This window comes from Engystomops pustulosus, unplaced genomic scaffold, assembly GCF_040894005.1.
Source record: "Engystomops pustulosus unplaced genomic scaffold, aEngPut4.maternal MAT_SCAFFOLD_270, whole genome shotgun sequence".
Lineage (NCBI taxonomy): Eukaryota > Metazoa > Chordata > Amphibia > Anura > Leptodactylidae > Engystomops > Engystomops pustulosus.
This window is the reverse complement of record NW_027285149.1, coordinates 69,888-89,212: the sequence shown is the minus strand read 5'-3', so window position 1 is coordinate 89,212 and position 19,325 is coordinate 69,888. Positions and strand designations below refer to the sequence as shown.

The window sequence follows — 19,325 nt, the reverse complement described above, 5'->3', positions numbered from 1 at the left end:
CTGTAAACATTGACTGACTGTAAACATATATGTGTTGCGTGCTAAACAAGAATCCCGAGATCAATATACAATTTACAATGCACAAATTCAGAGATAGCACAATATGGCAATTGGTCAATGTAAAAAAATAGAGTAATATCACCAAGTTCGATAGGGGGGAGATGCAGTGCCCCACGCGTTCCGCCTCAAGTGTGGCTTCCTCAGGGGTATATGGTAGAGTGTTTCCATGGAATATATATATATGTTGTCATTATTGGGCAAGTAATCTCACCTGTCTGAGTATGTGTCGCGCACTGGCTGGATACAGGAAGTGTATGTTGCCGGCGTGGGACGCCGCGCGCGCGCGCACACCCGGGCGCCGCGCGGCCGACACAATCCTCCGCCTCCAGCTTGCGTCAGCCGCGCGTCACCCGGTGGGCACGCCCCCAGCGCCCCGCCCGCCAGTTGTTGATGAAACTTACATGAATGTAATGGAGTGAGTACATTGCATGAGTGTAATAGAGGTGAGTATATGCCACCCAATAATGGTGCATTTAGATTTGGGTAATTTTAGACTGGCCAAAGTTGATTAAACTATATGGGCTATTGTATGTTCTGTGTAGTGGTGCTTGCAGATAAATGATGTTAATAACAAAAAATGAATGTCTCTGGTAGATGGATATGTTGTGGGGGCAAACAGACATGAAATATAGCCTATGTCCGGCTATTAATGTGTTCTTTCACACAGTCCTACAGGACATTAACCAATTACGCACAGACAAGAATCGAAACAAAAATATTTCTAAACAAGAGGAGGAAGCATTGAAAGCACTCAGCCTCAACAAAACATTCATAATTAGAGAGGCGGACAAAGGAGGTAATGTGGTTTTATGGGCAGTAGAGGACTACATTGAAGAAGCAAAAAATCAATTAAATAACCAAAAATTCTATTTCAGACTCCCATCGAATCCGACAACCATCTTCAAAAACAAACTTGATCGACTGATTTCTGAGGCCTTAAGTCAAAATGTAATCAGCAAAAAAGAAGCTACATATCTAAAAGTGGACGCACCGGTAACGCCAACTTTCTATCTGGTTCCAAAAATACACAAATCCATGTCAAAACCGCCAGGTAGGCCGATTGTAGCAGGAATAGGTGGGCTTTGTGAACGAGTGTGCATTTACCTTGATTTTTTCTTGCAGCCCATGGTTCTGCAATTGGAATCATACATACGAGATTCTATGCATCTCATAGAACAACTACAAGACATCGAAATCCATTCAGATACCCTCCTAGTAACAATGGATGTTGAATCGTTGTATACAAATATTGCCCATGACATAGGACTCAAAGCAGTGGCCTACCACCTGAACAAACAAGTCAACTCCGAACGTAAGCATGATTCCTTTATTTTAGATCTATTGCATTTTGCATTAAACCACAACTACTTTATATTTGATCAAGTCTATTACAGACAAATATCAGGCACAGCGATGGGTGCACGGTGTGCCCCCTCCTACGCTAATCTCTTTTTGGGATGGTGGGAGGAGACACACGTGCACCCCTTGCCCCATTTCCAAGCTAAAGTTCTTAAATGGTATCGCTTTATAGATGATATCATCTTCTTGTGGCAAGGTACAACAGGTGAATGTCTGGACTTCATAGAAGAACTGAACACCAATACCATCAATGTAAAACTGACGCCTTACATTTCCAACACTTCTGTGGAATTTCTGGATTTAAAGGTACTAACAAACAAAGAAAAAATAACTACTTCATTATTTCGTAAAAAAACAGCTACCAATAATATCTTACATTACAACAGCTTTCATCCGCAGCATTTAAAGAAGGGGATACCCTATAGCCAAATGCTAAGACTCAAGAGGAACTGTAGTGACCCCCAAGACTTTAAAACAGAGGCAAGAGAATTGACAAACAGACTGAGGGCAAGAGGTTACCCCAAAAAAGTGATCTCCCAGGCATACATGCGAGTCACCAAAATCAGCAGGGATACGCTACTAACACCCAAACCCAAAATATCAAAGAAAGACAATGAGGTTAGACTCATAACCACCTATAACAACCAATGGCAGGATCTTTACCAAATTCTAGGAAAAAATTGGAACATACTAAAGAGTGAACCTAGACTAAGGAACCTCATAAACACAAGACCCACAATCACGGCCAGAAGAGCAAAAAATCTCAAAGATCACCTCACAAGGAGTCATTTCATCCGACCCATTTCCAACACTACAGGAGGCCACCGAATAAAAGGAACATATGCCTGTGGTGAATGCAACATCTGCCAATACATGGCAAACAGAGATACATTTATCAATCCAATTGACAAAAAGGAATACAAACCAAGAGATTACATAAATTGTAAAACAAGAAATGTAATATATCTCCTAACCTGCACGTGCCCTAAAATCTATGTGGGACAAACATCACAACCACTAAAAAAGAGAATTCAGCAACACTTTTCCTCCATAAATATGGCCAAGAAACATTTTAAACAGGACAAAAACCTAACATCGGTAGCAACACACTTCATGAACTTCCACGGAAGTCAATGCAAAGGAGTCAAGATTTTTGGTCTGGAGAAGATAGTCACCAACATCAGAGGGGGAGATACTACCCCCATCCTACTACAAAGGGAATCCAGATGGATATACAATCTCAACTCTATGACACCAACAGGACTAAACGAAGAGCTCTTGTTCTCAGGATTCTACAGAAAAACATAATAATGACATCACAGGATGAAACTATTTTACATTGCGAACAGTTGGAGACATCCAGTGGTGAGTACTATCTTCTATCTACCAGTATCAACTATTAGATATAGAAAAAATAGGAGCAATACCTATTCTTGATAATTTAGACTATGGGTTAGAACAACAACTGGTTTATCAACACCTAGAGCTTGCTATGAAATAATATGGAAAACATTAACCTATGCGGATTCATATTGAGGTCTAGAGTCACATAAATAAACAAATACTTTCTCTAGGTATAATTAACATTAGGGGCTAGAGTCATAAATATAGTATCTGCACGAGTGATCACAGTTTTATATGCAATTATTAATTTTTTCTTTTCTCCACCTATCACACAGCACTTTCACCAGAATACCATTCGAATAACTAACGATTCCTTGACTTCAGGAACACCTTCCAGCACTGAAAATGGGACTTCTTCAACTAATCTCACCATAGAACCACTAAGAACACTAGTAACCATGAAGAATCTAAAATTCGGACCCAATATTCACGCATCACAAGGAGAAAATTAAAGATAAATTAAAGAAGAACAATAACACAAAGGACAGAAAGCAAGAAAGAAATGAAAGGTTTTTCACAGTATCACACAGAGACTCACTTTTATAATTTTTTTTTTTTTTTTTTTTTTTCTCTATTTTTTTCTCTATTTTATATTATACTATATATTTCTATATTTCATGTCTGTTTGCCCCCACAACATATCCATCTACCAGAGACATTCATTTTTTGTTATTAACATCATTTATCTGCAAGCACCACTACACAGAACATACAATAGCCCATATAGTTTAATCAACTTTGGCCAGTCTAAAATTACCCAAATCTAAATGCACCATTATTGGGTGGCATATACTCACCTCTATTACACTCATGCAATGTACTCACTCCATTACATTCATGTAAGTTTCATCAACAACTGGCGGGCGGGGCGCTGGGGGCGTGCCCACCGGGTGACGCGCGGCTGACGCAAGCTGGAGGCGGAGGATTGTGTCGGCCGCGCGGCGCCCGGGTGTGCGCGCGCGCGCGGCGTCCCACGCCGGCAACATACACTTCCTGTATCCAGCCAGTGCGCGACACATACTCAGACAGGTGAGATTACTTGCCCAATAATGACAACATATATATATATTCCATGGAAACACTCTACCATATACCCCTGAGGAAGCCACACTTGAGGCGGAACGCGTGGGGCACTGCATCTCCCCCCTATCGAACTTGGTGATATTACTCTATTTTTTTACATTGACCAATTGCCATATTGTGCTATCTCTGAATTTGTGCATTGTAAATTGTATATTGATCTCGGGATTCTTGTTTAGCACGCAACACATATATGTTTACAGTCAGTCAATGTTTACAGAATACTCATTTACTTTCAGAGACCAAGTAGAGATTTACTCAGATTTGCAAAAAGAGGGGGAGTTAGCTCAGAGCATGTTATCCTCATGCACTGTATGCAACACAACACTTGGTTGTGATGTTTTTAAGTGTTTTTAAATGTTAGTGTTTCTGTACTTTATAATAAAATTTATCTGCACTATCTAAAACAGTTGTGATTTAAACCTCTTTGCACATCCCACCTTCTTACTCAAGAGATTTATATGAACAGGGATGTGAGGCATCTAGAGTTGCCCATATTCGTATAGTACTAACTTCATGTAGGAACACCGTTACTTTGTCTCCTAACTCATTTTCCTAACAAGACAACCTCAATGATAAGACGCACACTGTTTTCAATGCATTTCTTGCTAAAAGAGCTAAGATCGTGATTGTCTCTGTTGCTGAATGAGCTAGGACGCTATTTAACTCTAATATAAGAGAGACTCACTAACTTCATGTAGGAACACCGTTACTTTGTCTCCTAACTCATTTTCCTAACAAGACAACCTCAATGATAAGACGCACACTGTTTTCAATGCATTTCTTGCTAAAAGAGCTAAGATCGTGATTGTCTCTGTTGCTGAATGAGCTAGGACGCTATTCAACTCTAATCTATGAGAGACTCACTAACTTCATGTAGGAACACCGTTACTTTGTCTCCTAACTCATTTTCCTAACAAGACAACCTCAATGATAAGACGCACACTGTTTTCAATGCATTTCTTGCTAAAAGAGCTAAGATCGTGATTGTCTCTGTTGCTGAATGAGCTAGGACGCTATTCAACTCTAATCTAAGAGAGACTCACTAACTTCATGTAGGAACACCGTTACTTTGTCTCCTAACTCATTTTCCTAACAAGACAACCTCAATGATAAGACGCACACTGTTTTCAATGCATTTCTTGCTAAAAGAGCTAAGATCGTGATTGTCTCTGTTGCTGAATGAGCTAGGACGCTATTCAACTCTAATCTATGAGAGACTCACTAACTTCATGTAGGAACACCGTTACTTTGTCTCCCAACTCATTTTCCTAACAAGACAACCTCAATGATAAGACGCACACTGTTTTCAATGCATTTCTTGCTAAAAGAGCTAAGATCGTGATTGTCTCTGTTGCTGAATGAGCTAGGACGCTATTCAACTCTAATCTAAGAGAGACTCACTAACTTCATGTAGGAACACCGTTACTTTGTCTCCTAACTCATTTTCCTAACAAGACAACCTCAATGATAAGACGCACACTGTTTTCAATGCATTTCTTGCTAAAAGAGCTAAGATCGTGATTGTCTCTGTTGCTGAATGAGCTAGGACGCTATTCAACTCTAATCTATGAGAGACTCACTAACTTCATGTAGGAACACCGTTACTTTGTCTCCCAACTCATTTTCATAACAAGACAACCTCAATGATAAGACGCACACTGTTTTCAATGCATTTCTTGCTAAAAGAGCTAAGATCGTAATTGTCTCTGTTGCTGAATGAGCTAGGACGCTATTCAACTCTAATCTATGAGAGACTCACTAACTTCATGTAGAAAAGCCGTTACTTTGTCTCCTAACTCATTTTCCTAACAAGACAACCTCAATGATAAGACGCACACTGTTTTCAATGCATTTCTTGCTAAAAGAGCTAAGATCCTGATTGTCTCTGTTGTTGAATGAGCTAGGACGCTATTCAACTCTAATCTATGAGAGACTCACTAACTTCATGTAGGAACACCGTTACTTTGTCTCCTAACTCATTTTCCTAACAAGAAAACCTTAATGATAAGACGCACACTGTTTTCAATGCATTTCTTGCTAAAAGAGCTAAGATCGTGATTGTCTCTGTTGCTGAATGAGCTAGGACGCTATTCAACTCTAATCTATGAGAGACTCACTAACTTCATGTAGGAACACCGTTACTTTGTCTCCCAACTCATTTTCCTAACAAGTCAACCTCAATGATAAGACGCACACTGTTTTCAATGCATTTCTTGCTAAAAGAGCTAAGATCGTGATTGTCTCTGTTGCTGAATGAGCTAGGACGCTATTCAACTCTAATCTAAGAGAGACTCACTAACTTCATGTAGGAACACCGTAACTTTGTCTCCTAACTCATTTTTCTAACAAGACAACCTCAATGATAAGACGCACACTGTTTTCAATGCATTTCTTGCTAAAAGAGCTAAGATCGTGATTGTCTCTGTTGCTGAATGAGCTAGGACGCTATTCAACTCTAATCTATGAGAGACTCACTAACTTCATGTAGGAACACCGTAACTTTTTCTCCTAACTCATTTTCCTAACAAGACAACCTCAATGATAAGACGCACACTGTTTTCAATGCATTTCTTGCTAAAAGAGCTAAGATCGTAATTGTCTCTGTTGCTGAATGAGCTAGGACGCTATTCAACTCTAATCTATGAGAGACTCACTAACTTCATGTAGGAACACCGTTACTTTGTCTCCTAACTCATTTTCCTAACAAGACAACCTCAATGATAAGACGCACACTGTTTTCAATGCATTTCTTGCTAAAAGAGCTAAGATCGTGATTGTCTCTGTTGCTGAATGAGCTAGGACGCTATTCAACTCTAATCTATGAGAGACTCACTAACTTCATGTAGAAAAGCCGTTACTTTGTCTCCTAACTCATTTTCCTAACAAGACAACCTCAATGATAAGACGCACACTGTTTTCAATGCATTTCTTGCTAAAAGAGCTAAGATCCTGATTGTCTCTGTTGTTGAATGAGCTAGGACGCTATTCAACTCTAATCTATGAGAGACTCACTAACTTCATGTAGGAACACCGTTACTTTGTCTCCTAACTCATTTTCCTAACAAGACAACCTCAATGATAAGACGCACACTGTTTTCAATGCATTTCTTGCTAAAAGAGCTAAGATCGTGATTGTCTCTGTTGCTGAATGAGCTAGGACGCTATTCAACTCTAATCTAAGAGAGACTCACTAACTTCATGTAGGAACACCGTAACTTTTTCTCCTAACTCATTTTCCTAACAAGACAACCTCAATGATAAGACGCACACTGTTTTCAATGCATTTCTTGCTAAAAGAGCTAAGATCGTAATTGTCTCTGTTGCTGAATGAGCTAGGACGCTATTCAACTCTAATCTATGAGAGACTCACTAACTTCATGTAGGAACACCGTTACTTTGTCTCCTAACTCATTTTCCTAACAAGACAACCTCAATGATAAGACGCACACTGTTTTCAATGCATTTCTTGCTAAAAGAGCTAAGATCGTGATTGTCTCTGTTGCTGAATGAGCTAGGACGCTATTCAACTCTAATCTATGAGAGACTCACTAACTTCATGTAGGAACACCGTTACTTTGTCTCCTAACTCATTTTCCTAACAAGACAACCTCAATGATAAGACGCACACTGTTTTCAATGCATTTCTTGCTAAAAGAGCTAAGATCGTGATTGTCTCTGTTGCTGAATGAGCTAGGACGCTATTCATCTCTATTCTATGAGAGACTCACTAACTTCATGTAGGAACACCGTTACTTTGTCTCCTAACTCATTTTCCTAACAAGACAACCTCAATGATAAGACGCACACTGTTTTCAATGCATTTCTTGCTAAAAGAGCTAAGATCGTGATTGTCTCTGTTGCTGAATGAGCTAGGACGCTATTCAACTCTAATCTATGAGAGACTCACTAACTTCATGTAGGAACACCGTTACTTTGTATCCTAACTCATTTTCCGAACAAGACAAGCTCAATGATAAGACGCACACTGTTTTCAATGCATTTCTTGCTAAAAGAGCTAAGATCGTGATTGTCTCTGTTGCTGAATGAGCTAGGACGCTATTCAACTCTAATCTATGAGAGACTCACTAACTTCATGTAGGAACACCGTTACTTTGTCTCCTAACTCATTTTCCTAACAAGACAACCTCAATGATAAGACGCACACTGTTTTCAATGCATTTCTTGCTAAAAGAGCTAAGATCGTGATTGTCTCTGTTGCTGAATGAGCTAGGACGCTATTCAACTCTAATCTAAGAGAGACTCACTAACTTCATGTAGGAACACCGTTACTTTGTCTCCTAACTCATTTTCCTAACAAGACAACCTCAATGATAAGACGCACACTGTTTTCAATGCATTTCTTGCTAAAAGAGCTAAGATCGTGATTGTCTCTGTTGCTGAATGAGCTAGGACGCTATTCAACTCTAATCTATGAGAGACTCACTAACTTCATGTAGGAACACCGTTACTTTGTCTCCTAACTCATTTTCCTAACAAGACAACCTCAATGATAAGACGCACACTGTTTTCAATGCATTTCTTGCTAAAAGAGCTAAGATCGTGATTGTCTCTGTTGCTGAATGAGCTAGGACGCTATTCAACTCTAATCTATGAGAGACTCACTAACTTCATGTAGGAACACCGTAACTTTGTCTCCTAACTCATTTTCCTAACAAGACAACCTCGATGACAAGACGCACACTGTTTTCAATGCATTTCTTGCTAAAAGAGCTAAGATCGTGATTGTCTCTGTTGCTGAATGAGCTAGGACGCTATTCATCTCTATTCTATGAGAGACTCACTAACTTCATGTAGGAACACCGTTACTTTGTCTCCTAACTCATTTTCCTAACAAGACAACCTCAATGATAAGACGCACACTGTTTTCAATGCATTTCTTGCTAAAAGAGCTAAGATCGTGATTGTCTCTGTTGCTGAATGAGCTAGGACGCTATTCAACTCTAATCTAAGAGAGACTCGCTAACTTCATGTAGGAACACCGTTACTTTGTCTCCTAACTCATTTTCCTAACAAGACAACCTCAAGGATAAGACGCACACTGTTTTCAATGCATTTCTTGCTAAAAGAGCTAAGATCGTGATTGTCTCTGTTGCTGAATGAGCTAGGACGCTATTCAACTCTAATCTATGAGAGACTCACTAACTTCATGTAGGAACACCGTTACTTTGTCTCCTAACTCATTTTCCTAACAAGACAACCTCAATGATAAGACGCACACTGTTTTCAATGCATTTCTTGCTAAAAGAGCTAAGATCGTGATTGTCTCTGTTGCTGAATGAGCTAGGACGCTATTCAACTCTAATCTATGAGAGACTCACTAACTTCATGTAGGAACACCGTAACTTTGTCTCCTAACTCATTTTCCTAACAAGACAACCTCAATGATAAGACGCACACTGTTTTCAATGCATTTCTTGCTAAAAGAGCTAAGATCGTGATTGTCTCTGTTGCTGAATGAGCTAGGACGCTATTCAACTCTAATCTATGAGAGACTCACTAACTTCATGTAGGAACACCGTTACTTTGTCTCCTAACTCATTTTCCTAACAAGACAACCTCAATGATAAGACGCACACTGTTTTCAATGCATTTCTTGATAAAAGAGCTAAGATCGTGATTGTCTCTGTTGCTGAATGAGCTAGGACGCTATTCAACTCTAATCTAAGAGAGACTCACTAACTTCATGTAGGAACACCGTTACTTTGTCTCCTAACTCATTTTCCTAACAAGACAACCTCAATGATAAGACGCACACTGTTTTCAATGCATTTCTTGCTAAAAGAGCTAAGATCGTGATTGTCTCTGTTGCTGAATGAGCTAGAACGCTATTCAACTCTAATCTAAGAGAGACTCACTAACTTCTTGTAGGAACACCGTTACTTTGTCTCCTAACTCATTTTCCGAACAAGACAAGCTCAATGATAAGACGCACACTGTTTTCAATGCATTTCTTGCTAAAAGAGCTAAGATCGTGATTGTCTCTGTTGCTGAATGAGCTAGGACGCTATTCAACTCTAATCTAAGAGAGACTCACTAACTTCATGTAGGAACAGCGTTACTTTGTCTCCTAACTCATTTTCCTAACAAGACAACCTCAATGATAAGACGCACACTGTTTTCAATGCATTTCTTGCTAAAAGAGCTAAGATCGTGATTGTCTCTGTTGCTGAATGAGCTAGGACGCTATTCAACTCTAATCTATGAGAGACTCACTAACTTCATGTAGGAACACCGTTACTTTGTCTCCTAACTCATTTTCCTAACAAGACAACCTCAATGATAAGACGCACACTGTTTTCAATGCATTTCTTGCTAAAAGAGCTAAGATCGTGATTGTCTCTGTTGCTGAATGAGCTAGGACGCTATTCAACTCTAATCTAAGAGAGACTCACTAACTTCATGTAGGAACAGCGTTACTTTGTCTCCTAACTCATTTTCCTAACAAGACAACCTCAATGATAAGACGCACACTGTTTTCAATGCATTTCTTGCTAAAAGAGCTAAGATCGTGATTGTCTCTGTTGCTGAATGAGCTAGGACGCTATTCAACTCTAATCTATGAGAGACTCACTAACTTCATGTAGGAACACCGTTACTTTGTCTCCCAACTCATTTTCCTAACAAGACAACCTCCATGATAAGACGCACACTGTTTTCAATGCATTTCTTGCTAAAAGAGCTAAGATCGTAATTGTCTCTGTTGCTGAATGAGCTAGGACGCTATTCAACTCTAATCTATGAGAGACTCACTAACTTCATGTAGAAACACCGTTACTTTGTCTCCTAACTCATTTTCCTAACAAGACAACCTCAATGATAAGACGCACACTGTTTTCAATGCATTTCTTGCTAAAAGAGCTAAGATCGTGATTGTCTCTGTTGCTGAATGAGCTAGGACACTATTCAACTCTAATCTAAGAGAGACTCACTAACTTCATGTAGGAACACCGTAACTTTGTCTCCTAACTCATTTTTCTAACAAGACAACCTCAATGATAAGACGCACACTGTTTTCAATGCATTTCTTGCTAAAAGAGCTAAGATCGTGATTGTCTCTGTTGCTGAATGAGCTAGGACGCTATTCAACTCTAATCTATGAGAGACTCACTAACTTCATGTAGGAACACCGTTACTTTGTCTCCTAACTCATTTTCCTAACAAGACAACCTCAATGATAAGACGCACACTGTTTTCAATGCATTTCTTGCTAAAAGAGCTAAGATCGTGATTGTCTCTGTTGCTGAATGAGCTAGGACGCTATTCAACTCTAATCTATGAGAGACTCACTAACTTCATGTAGGAACACCGTTACTTTGTCTCCTAACTCATTTTCCTAACAAGACAACCTCAATGATAAGACGCACACTGTTTTCAATGCATTTCTTGCTAAAAGAGCTAAGATCGTGATTGTCTCTGTTGCTGAATGAGCTAGGACGCTATTCAACTCTAATCTATGAGAGACTCACTAACTTCATGTAGGAACACCGTTACTTTGTCTCCTAACTCATTTTCCTAACAAGACAACCTCAATGATAAGACGCACACTGATTTCAATGCATTTCTTGCTAAAAGAGCTAAGATCGTGATTGTCTCTGTTGCTGAATGAGCTAGGACGCTATTCAACTCTAATCTAAGAGAGACTCACTAACTTCATGTAGGAACAGCGTTACTTTGTCTCCTAACTCATTTTCCTAACAAGACAACCTCAATGATAAGACGCACACTGTTTTCAATGCATTTCTTGCTAAAAGAGCTAAGATCGTGATTGTCTCTGTTGCTGAATGAGCTAGGACGCTATTCAACTCTAATCTATGAGAGACTCACTAACTTCATGTAGGAACACCGTTACTTTGTCTCCCAACTCATTTTCCTAACAAGACAACCTCCATGATAAGACGCACACTGTTTTCAATGCATTTCTTGCTAAAAGAGCTAAGATCGTAATTGTCTCTGTTGCTGAATGAGCTAGGACGCTATTCAACTCTAATCTATGAGAGACTCACTAACTTCATGTAGGAACACCGTTACTTTGTCTCCTAACTCATTTTCCTAACAAGACAACCTCAATGATAAGACGCACACTGTTTTCAATGCATTTCTTGCTAAAAGAGCTAAGATCGTGATTGTCTCTGTTGCTGAATGAGCTAGGACGCTATTCAACTCTAATCTATGAGAGACTCACTAACTTCATGTAGGAACACCGTTACTTTGTCTCCTAACTCATTTTCCTAACAAGACAACCTCAATGATAAGACGCACACTGTTTTCAATGCATTTCTTGCTAAAAGAGCTAAGATCGTGATTGTCTCTGTTGCTGAATGAGCTAGGACGCTATTCAACTCTAATCTAAGAGAGACTCACTAACTTCATGTAGGAACAGCGTTACTTTGTCTCCTAACTCATTTTCCTAACAAGACAACCTCAATGATAAGACGCACACTGTTTTCAATGCATTTCTTGCTAAAAGAGCTAAGATCGTGATTGTCTCTGTTGCTGAATGAGCTAGGACGCTATTCAACTCTAATCTATGAGAGACTCACTAACTTCATGTAGGAACACCGTTACTTTGTCTCCCAACTCATTTTCCTAACAAGACAACCTCCATGATAAGACGCACACTGTTTTCAATGCATTTCTTGCTAAAAGAGCTAAGATCGTAATTGTCTCTGTTGCTGAATGAGCTAGGACGCTATTCAACTCTAATCTATGAGAGACTCACTAACTTCATGTAGAAACACCGTTACTTTGTCTCCTAACTCATTTTCCTAACAAGACAACCTCAATGATAAGACGCACACTGTTTTCAATGCATTTCTTGCTAAAAGAGCTAAGATCGTGATTGTCTCTGTTGCTGAATGAGCTAGGACACTATTCAACTCTAATCTAAGAGAGACTCACTAACTTCATGTAGGAACACCGTAACTTTGTCTCCTAACTCATTTTTCTAACAAGACAACCTCAATGATAAGACGCACACTGTTTTCAATGCATTTCTTGCTAAAAGAGCTAAGATCGTGATTGTCTCTGTTGCTGAATGAGCTAGGACGCTATTCAACTCTAATCTATGAGAGACTCACTAACTTCATGTAGGAACACCGTTACTTTGTCTCCTAACTCATTTTCCTAACAAGACAACCTCAATGATAAGACGCACACTGTTTTCAATGCATTTCTTGCTAAAAGAGCTAAGATCGTGATTGTCTCTGTTGCTGAATGAGCTAGGACGCTATTCAACTCTAATCTATGAGAGACTCACTAACTTCATGTAGGAACACCGTTACTTTGTCTCCTAACTCATTTTCCTAACAAGACAACCTCAATGATAAGACGCACACTGTTTTCAATGCATTTCTTGCTAAAAGAGCTAAGATCGTGATTGTCTCTGTTGCTGAATGAGCTAGGACGCTATTCAACTCTAATCTAAAAGAGAGTCACTAACTTCATGTAGGTTGTGCAGATAAATTTTATTATAAAGTACAGAAACACTAACATTTAAAAACACTTAAAAACATCACAACCAAGTGTTGTGTTGCATACAGTGCATGAGGATAACATGCTCTGAGCTAACTCCCCCTCTTTTTGCAAATCTGAGTAAATCTCTACTTGGTCTCTGAAAGTAAATGAGTATTCTGTAAACATTGACTGACTGTAAACATATATGTGTTGCGTGCTAAACAAGAATCCCGAGATCAATATACAATTTACAATGCACAAATTCAGAGATAGCACAATATGGCAATTGGTCAATGTAAAAAAATAGAGTAATATCACCAAGTTCGATAGGGGGGAGATGCAGTGCCCCACGCGTTCCGCCTCAAGTGTGGCTTCCTCAGGGGTATATGGTAGAGTGTTTCCATGGAATATATATATATGTTGTCATTATTGGGCAAGTAATCTCACCTGTCTGAGTATGTGTCGCGCACTGGCTGGATACAGGAAGTGTATGTTGCCGGCGTGGGACGCCGCGCGCGCGCGCACACCCGGGCGCCGCGCGGCCGACACAATCCTCCGCCTCCAGCTTGCGTCAGCCGCGCGTCACCCGGTGGGCACGCCCCCAGCGCCCCGCCCGCCAGTTGTTGATGAAACTTACATGAATGTAATGGAGTGAGTACATTGCATGAGTGTAATAGAGGTGAGTATATGCCACCCAATAATGGTGCATTTAGATTTGGGTAATTTTAGACTGGCCAAAGTTGATTAAACTATATGGGCTATTGTATGTTCTGTGTAGTGGTGCTTGCAGATAAATGATGTTAATAACAAAAAATGAATGTCTCTGGTAGATGGATATGTTGTGGGGGCAAACAGACATGAAATATAGCCTATGTCCGGCTATTAATGTGTTCTTTCACACAGTCCTACAGGACATTAACCAATTACGCACAGACAAGAATCGAAACAAAAATATTTCTAAACAAGAGGAGGAAGCATTGAAAGCACTCAGCCTCAACAAAACATTCATAATTAGAGAGGCGGACAAAGGAGGTAATGTGGTTTTATGGGCAGTAGAGGACTACATTGAAGAAGCAAAAAATCAATTAAATAACCAAAAATTCTATTTCAGACTCCCATCGAATCCGACAACCATCTTCAAAAACAAACTTGATCGACTGATTTCTGAGGCCTTAAGTCAAAATGTAATCAGCAAAAAAGAAGCTACATATCTAAAAGTGGACGCACCGGTAACGCCAACTTTCTATCTGGTTCCAAAAATACACAAATCCATGTCAAAACCGCCAGGTAGGCCGATTGTAGCAGGAATAGGTGGGCTTTGTGAACGAGTGTGCATTTACCTTGATTTTTTCTTGCAGCCCATGGTTCTGCAATTGGAATCATACATACGAGATTCTATGCATCTCATAGAACAACTACAAGACATCGAAATCCATTCAGATACCCTCCTAGTAACAATGGATGTTGAATCGTTGTATACAAATATTGCCCATGACATAGGACTCAAAGCAGTGGCCTACCACCTGAACAAACAAGTCAACTCCGAACGTAAGCATGATTCCTTTATTTTAGATCTATTGCATTTTGCATTAAACCACAACTACTTTATATTTGATCAAGTCTATTACAGACAAATATCAGGCACAGCGATGGGTGCACGGTGTGCCCCCTCCTACGCTAATCTCTTTTTGGGATGGTGGGAGGAGACACACGTGCACCCCTTGCCCCATTTCCAAGCTAAAGTTCTTAAATGGTATCGCTTTATAGATGATATCATCTTCTTGTGGCAAGGTACAACAGGTGAATGTCTGGACTTCATAGAAGAACTGAACACCAATACCATCAATGTAAAACTGACGCCTTACATTTCCAACACTTCTGTGGAATTTCTGGATTTAAAGGTACTAACAAACAAAGAAAAAATAACTACTTCATTATTTCGTAAAAAAACAGCTACCAATAATATCTTACATTACAACAGCTTTCATCCGCAGCATTTAAAGAAGGGGATACCCTATAGCCAAATGCTAAGACTCAAGAGGAACTGTAGTGACCCCCAAGACTTTAAAACAGAGGCAAGAGAATTGACAAACAGACTGAGGGCAAGAGGTTACCCCAAAAAAGTGATCTCCCAGGCATACATGCGAGTCACCAAAATCAGCAGGGATACGCTACTAACACCCAAACCCAAAATATCAAAGAAAGACAATGAGGTTAGACTCATAACCACCTATAACAACCAATGGCAGGATCTTTACCAAATTCTAGGAAAAAATTGGAACATACTAAAGAGTGAACCTAGACTAAGGAACCTCATAAACACAAGACCCACAATCACGGCCAGAAGAGCAAAAAATCTCAAAGATCACCTCACAAGGAGTCATTTCATCCGACCCATTTCCAACACTACAGGAGGCCACCGAATAAAAGGAACATATGCCTGTGGTGAATGCAACATCTGCCAATACATGGCAAACAGAGATACATTTATCAATCCAATTGACAAAAAGGAATACAAACCAAGAGATTACATAAATTGTAAAACAAGAAATGTAATATATCTCCTAACCTGCACGTGCCCTAAAATCTATGTGGGACAAACATCACAACCACTAAAAAAGAGAATTCAGCAACACTTTTCCTCCATAAATATGGCCAAGAAACATTTTAAACAGGACAAAAACCTAACATCGGTAGCAACACACTTCATGAACTTCCACGGAAGTCAATGCAAAGGAGTCAAGATTTTTGGTCTGGAGAAGATAGTCACCAACATCAGAGGGGGAGATACTACCCCCATCCTACTACAAAGGGAATCCAGATGGATATACAATCTCAACTCTATGACACCAACAGGACTAAACGAAGAGCTCTTGTTCTCAGGATTCTACAGAAAAACATAATAATGACATCACAGGATGAAACTATTTTACATTGCGAACAGTTGGAGACATCCAGTGGTGAGTACTATCTTCTATCTACCAGTATCAACTATTAGATATAGAAAAAATAGGAGCAATACCTATTCTTGATAATTTAGACTATGGGTTAGAACAACAACTGGTTTATCAACACCTAGAGCTTGCTATGAAATAATATGGAAAACATTAACCTATGCGGATTCATATTGAGGTCTAGAGTCACATAAATAAACAAATACTTTCTCTAGGTATAATTAACATTAGGGGCTAGAGTCATAAATATAGTATCTGCACGAGTGATCACAGTTTTATATGCAATTATTAATTTTTTCTTTTCTCCACCTATCACACAGCACTTTCACCAGAATACCATTCGAATAACTAACGATTCCTTGACTTCAGGAACACCTTCCAGCACTGAAAATGGGACTTCTTCAACTAATCTCACCATAGAACCACTAAGAACACTAGTAACCATGAAGAATCTAAAATTCGGACCCAATATTCACGCATCACAAGGAGAAAATTAAAGATAAATTAAAGAAGAACAATAACACAAAGGACAGAAAGCAAGAAAGAAATGAAAGGTTTTTCACAGTATCACACAGAGACTCACTTTTATAATTTTTTTTTTTTTTTTAATTTTTTTTTTTTTTTTTTTTTTTTTTTTTTTTTTTCTCTATTTTTTTCTCTATTTTATATTATACTATATATTTCTATATTTCATGTCTGTTTGCCCCCACAACATATCCATCTACCAGAGACATTCATTTTTTGTTATTAACATCATTTATCTGCAAGCACCACTACACAGAACATACAATAGCCCATATAGTTTAATCAACTTTGGCCAGTCTAAAATTACCCAAATCTAAATGCACCATTATTGGGTGGCATATACTCACCTCTATTACACTCATGCAATGTACTCACTCCATTACATTCATGTAAGTTTCATCAACAACTGGCGGGCGGGGCGCTGGGGGCGTGCCCACCGGGTGACGCGCGGCTGACGCAAGCTGGAGGCGGAGGATTGTGTCGGCCGCGCGGCGCCCGGGTGTGCGCGCGCGCGCGGCGTCCCACGCCGGCAACATACACTTCCTGTATCCAGCCAGTGCGCGACACATACTCAGACAGGTGAGATTACTTGCCCAATAATGACAACATATATATATATTCCATGGAAACACTCTACCATATACCCCTGAGGAAGCCACACTTGAGGCGGAACGCGTGGGGCACTGCATCTCCCCCCTATCGAACTTGGTGATATTACTCTATTTTTTTACATTGACCAATTGCCATATTGTGCTATCTCTGAATTTGTGCATTGTAAATTGTATATTGATCTCGGGATTCTTGTTTAGCACGCAACACATATATGTTTACAGTCAGTCAATGTTTACAGAATACTCATTTACTTTCAGAGACCAAGTAGAGATTTACTCAGATTTGCAAAAAGAGGGGGAGTTAGCTCAGAGCATGTTATCCTCATGCACTGTATGCAACACAACACTTGGTTGTGATGTTTTTAAGTGTTTTTAAATGTTAGTGTTTCTGTACTTTATAATAAAATTTATCTGCACTATCTAAAACAGTTGTGATTTAAACCTCTTTGCACATCCCACCTTCTTACTCAAGAGATTTATATGAACAGGGATGTGAGGCATCTAGAGTTGCCCATATTCGTATAGTACTAACTTCATGTAGGAACACCGTTACTTTGTCTCCTAACTCATTTTCCTAACAAGACAACCTCAATGATAAGACGCACACTGTTTTCAATGCATTTCTTGCTAAAAGAGCTAAGATCGTGATTGTCTCTGTTGCTGAATGAGCTAGGACGCTATTTAACTCTAATATAAGAGAGACTCACTAACTTCATGTAGGAACACCGTTACTTTGTCTCCTAACTCATTTTCCTAACAAGACAACCTCAATGATAAGACGCACACTGTTTTCAATGCATTTCTTGCTAAAAGAGCTAAGATCGTGATTGTCTCTGTTGCTGAATGAGCTAGGACGCTATTCAACTCTAATCTATGAGAGACTCACTAACTTCATGTAGGAACACCGTTACTTTGTCTCCTAACTCATTTTCCTAACAAGACAACCTCAATGATAAGACGCACACTGTTTTCAATGCATTTCTTGCTAAAAGAGCTAAGATCGTGATTGTCTCTGTTGCTGAATGAGCTAGGACGCTATTCAACTCTAATCTAAGAGAGACTCACTAACTTCATGTAGGAACACCGTTACTTTGTCTCCTAACTCATTTTCCTAACAAGACAACCTCAATGATAAGACGCACACTGTTTTCAATGCATTTCTTGCTAAAAGAGCTAAGATCGTGATTGTCTCTGTTGCTGAATGAGCTAGGACGCTATTCAACTCTAATCTATGAGAGACTCACTAACTTCATGTAGGAACACCGTTACTTTGTCTCCCAACTCATTTTCCTAACAAGACAACCTCAATGATAAGACGCACACTGTTTTCAATGCATTTCTTGCTAAAAGAGCTAAGATCGTGATTGTCTCTGTTGCTGAATGAGCTAGGACGCTATTCAACTCTAATCTAAGAGAGACTCACTAACTTCATGTAGGAACACCGTTACTTTGTCTCCTAACTCATTTTCCTAACAAGACAACCTCAATGATAAGACGCACACTGTTTTCAATGCATTTCTTGCTAAAAGAGCTAAGATCGTGATTGTCTCTGTTGCTGAATGAGCTAGGACGCTATTCAACTCTAATCTATGAGAGACTCACTAACTTCATGTAGGAACACCGTTACTTTGTCTCCCAACTCATTTTCATAACAAGACAACCTCAATGATAAGACGCACACTGTTTTCAATGCATTTCTTGCTAAAAGAGCTAAGATCGTAATTGTCTCTGTTGCTGAATGAGCTAGGACGCTATTCAACTCTAATCTATGAGAGACTCACTAACTTCATGTAGAAAAGCCGTTACTTTGTCTCCTAACTCATTTTCCTAACAAGACAACCTCAATGATAAGACG

The 19,325-nt window shown here is 39.4% G+C and overlaps 2 protein-coding genes across 8 annotated transcripts; both read left to right on the top strand.

The window, feature by feature from the left end:
• The first annotated feature begins 740 nt into the window (after window positions 1-740).
• LOC140110387 (uncharacterized) lies at window positions 741-3,347 on the top strand. Of its 4 annotated transcripts, XR_011851445.1 has the most exons (5): window positions 741-1,111; window positions 1,183-1,372; window positions 1,592-1,725; window positions 1,806-2,784; window positions 3,099-3,347. XR_011851445.1 is itself a non-coding variant. In XM_072132212.1 (4 exons), the coding sequence occupies exons 2-3, from the start codon at window positions 1,186-1,188 to the stop codon at window positions 2,725-2,727; spliced, it is 1,323 nt and encodes a 440-aa protein (XP_071988313.1). In that variant the 5' UTR covers window positions 741-1,111; window positions 1,183-1,185; the 3' UTR covers window positions 2,728-2,784; window positions 3,099-3,347. The 4 variants fall into 4 exon arrangements, 3 of the variants coding, with proteins under 3 accessions (XP_071988313.1, XP_071988311.1, XP_071988312.1); XM_072132212.1 differs by having other exon boundaries at window positions 1,592-2,784; XM_072132210.1 differs by having other exon boundaries at window positions 1,183-2,784.
• Window positions 3,348-14,296: 10,949 nt separating this feature from the next.
• LOC140110388 (uncharacterized) lies at window positions 14,297-16,901 on the top strand. Of its 4 annotated transcripts, XR_011851446.1 has the most exons (5): window positions 14,297-14,667; window positions 14,739-14,928; window positions 15,148-15,281; window positions 15,362-16,340; window positions 16,655-16,901. XR_011851446.1 is itself a non-coding variant. In XM_072132215.1 (4 exons), exons 2-3 carry the CDS (start codon window positions 14,742-14,744, stop codon window positions 16,281-16,283), a joined length of 1,323 nt encoding a protein of 440 aa, XP_071988316.1. In that variant the 5' UTR covers window positions 14,297-14,667; window positions 14,739-14,741; the 3' UTR covers window positions 16,284-16,340; window positions 16,655-16,901. The 4 variants fall into 4 exon arrangements, 3 of the variants coding, with proteins under 3 accessions (XP_071988316.1, XP_071988314.1, XP_071988315.1); XM_072132215.1 differs by having other exon boundaries at window positions 15,148-16,340; XM_072132213.1 differs by having other exon boundaries at window positions 14,739-16,340.
• Window positions 16,902-19,325: the final 2,424 nt, after the last annotated feature.